The sequence below is a fragment of the Atta cephalotes genome, assembly GCF_000143395.1.
Source record: "Atta cephalotes unplaced genomic scaffold scaffold00005, whole genome shotgun sequence".
NCBI classification, from domain to species: Eukaryota; Metazoa; Arthropoda; class Insecta; order Hymenoptera; family Formicidae; genus Atta; species Atta cephalotes.
In genome coordinates this window covers 8,751,589-8,753,279 of record NW_012130069.1, presented here as the reverse complement: position 1 = coordinate 8,753,279, position 1,691 = coordinate 8,751,589, and the positions used below count along the sequence as shown (strand labels likewise).

General features: G+C 22.8%; 1 protein-coding gene across 1 annotated transcript in view; it reads right to left on the bottom strand.

Annotated features, from left to right (window-relative positions):
* Positions 1-1,559: 1,559 nt before the first annotated feature.
* Positions 1,560-1,691, bottom strand: part of LOC105626492 (odorant receptor 13a-like) — a 1,324-nt gene continuing 1,192 nt past the window's right edge. Inside the window, exon 4 of the mRNA XM_012207793.1 lies at positions 1,560-1,610. Coding sequence (XP_012063183.1) covers positions 1,560-1,610 — 51 coding nt within the window. The remainder of the gene's footprint in view (positions 1,611-1,691) is intronic.

Genomic DNA, 1,691 nt, shown 5'->3' with positions numbered 1-1,691 from the left:
GCGTGTGTGTGTGCGCGCGCGCGTGTGTGTGTGTGTGTGTGTGTGTGTGTGTGTGTGTGTGTGGTGTGTAGTATATAACAGCAAATAGAAAATAGAATAGAGTTCATTTTTTTATGGACATTCATAATTTTCTATTCATAATCTAAGAACACTAAGATTCTAATATCCATAAAATACAAAGATATCGGACTTGTCCGCCAAATTTATAATTTGATGTGTAATTGTCAGTTTCATTTTTTTACGAACTTGTTCCTTAACACTTCTTCGAAAAATAAATAAATGTCTGTTATGTTCTGTATATACACAATAAAAGTCATTAAACTTATAATAGAATGACAATAATTACATGTTATGTATTCTGTAAATGGAACTGGATTACATTTGTACAGTTTTCAAAGAAATAAAGTGAGAGGAGAACAACAGAGTATAGGGAATGAAATGTCCTTTAATGTTTCTAATCGTAAGAATGATATTATGCATCTTTACCTAAGAAAGATATTTTAAAATTTTAAAAAATTGTTTAGTTGAAGTCATAAACATTTAGTTTCAAATATGCTCAACAGAATATGTGTCTATACATATTGAATTGTTAATAAAGGGTCAATGTTTGAAAACATCCAACGTTCTCCGCAGAAAGTTATCCTTTTTCCTAGAATAAAATTTAAGTGTTAAGTCAATAGTCAAATATATTGTTGTCTTTTTATCGTAATTCTGATTTTTTCACTTTATACTGCGAAAGTAATTCAACATATGATTTGACAATTCACAAAAACTTAGATTATTATAAGTGTATAAGTATATAATATTAAAAATTAAATATTACTGGACTGTATGTTGTCTAGTGCGTAAAAATATACAATAATATAATAATACTAAGTAAACAAAAATTATTTGTTTTATGTAATTTTTTTATATTAAAAATAATTTTTTATTTAAGTCATTTATTGGCAATTAGTAAATAACAGATATTAATTATTAATAAGAATTTAATGGTAAATAATTTAAAATTAGTATAAAACGCTCAATAAAAATAAAATTCAAAAATCAGCAGAATAAGAGCTAGAGAGTATATAAACAATATATAACAAACGTTTCTGTTGTTAATTGTTAATAAAAAGTCATCCTCATTGTCAGTGTCACAATTAAAAATTTAAGTGATATTGATTATAAGTAACCATGGATTTGATTTGTTAATCAAAGAATAAAAGAATTCTAAAAGATTACAATTTTTATAACTCTTTTATTTTCATCTATTACATATATTTAATATATTACATATATTTAATAGCATTTGAACTTTTAATTGTAAAACTGAGAATTTTCATTAAAAGTGTGAAATATTTGTTATATATTTAGATATTAAATTATTCATTTGAGCAAAAAAATATTTAACTTGGCTCTCTAATCTTTATTCTATTCATTTTTTAATAATCTAATTCTAATATAATCTAATTCTAAATTAAGTAACATTTTTTACTTATTGACTTACACTAATTCATTACTATTTTATTATTATTTTATTACTATTTCAATAAATGTCTACTGTAATTTTATTTGAGTCAATATAAAGCATTCATGACAGATATATATGATACTGACGTTTTTATGATCTAAAAGAGAGAAAAAAGAAGATAATATTTGAGCTACAAATTATATACATATATATATATATATATATATATATATATATA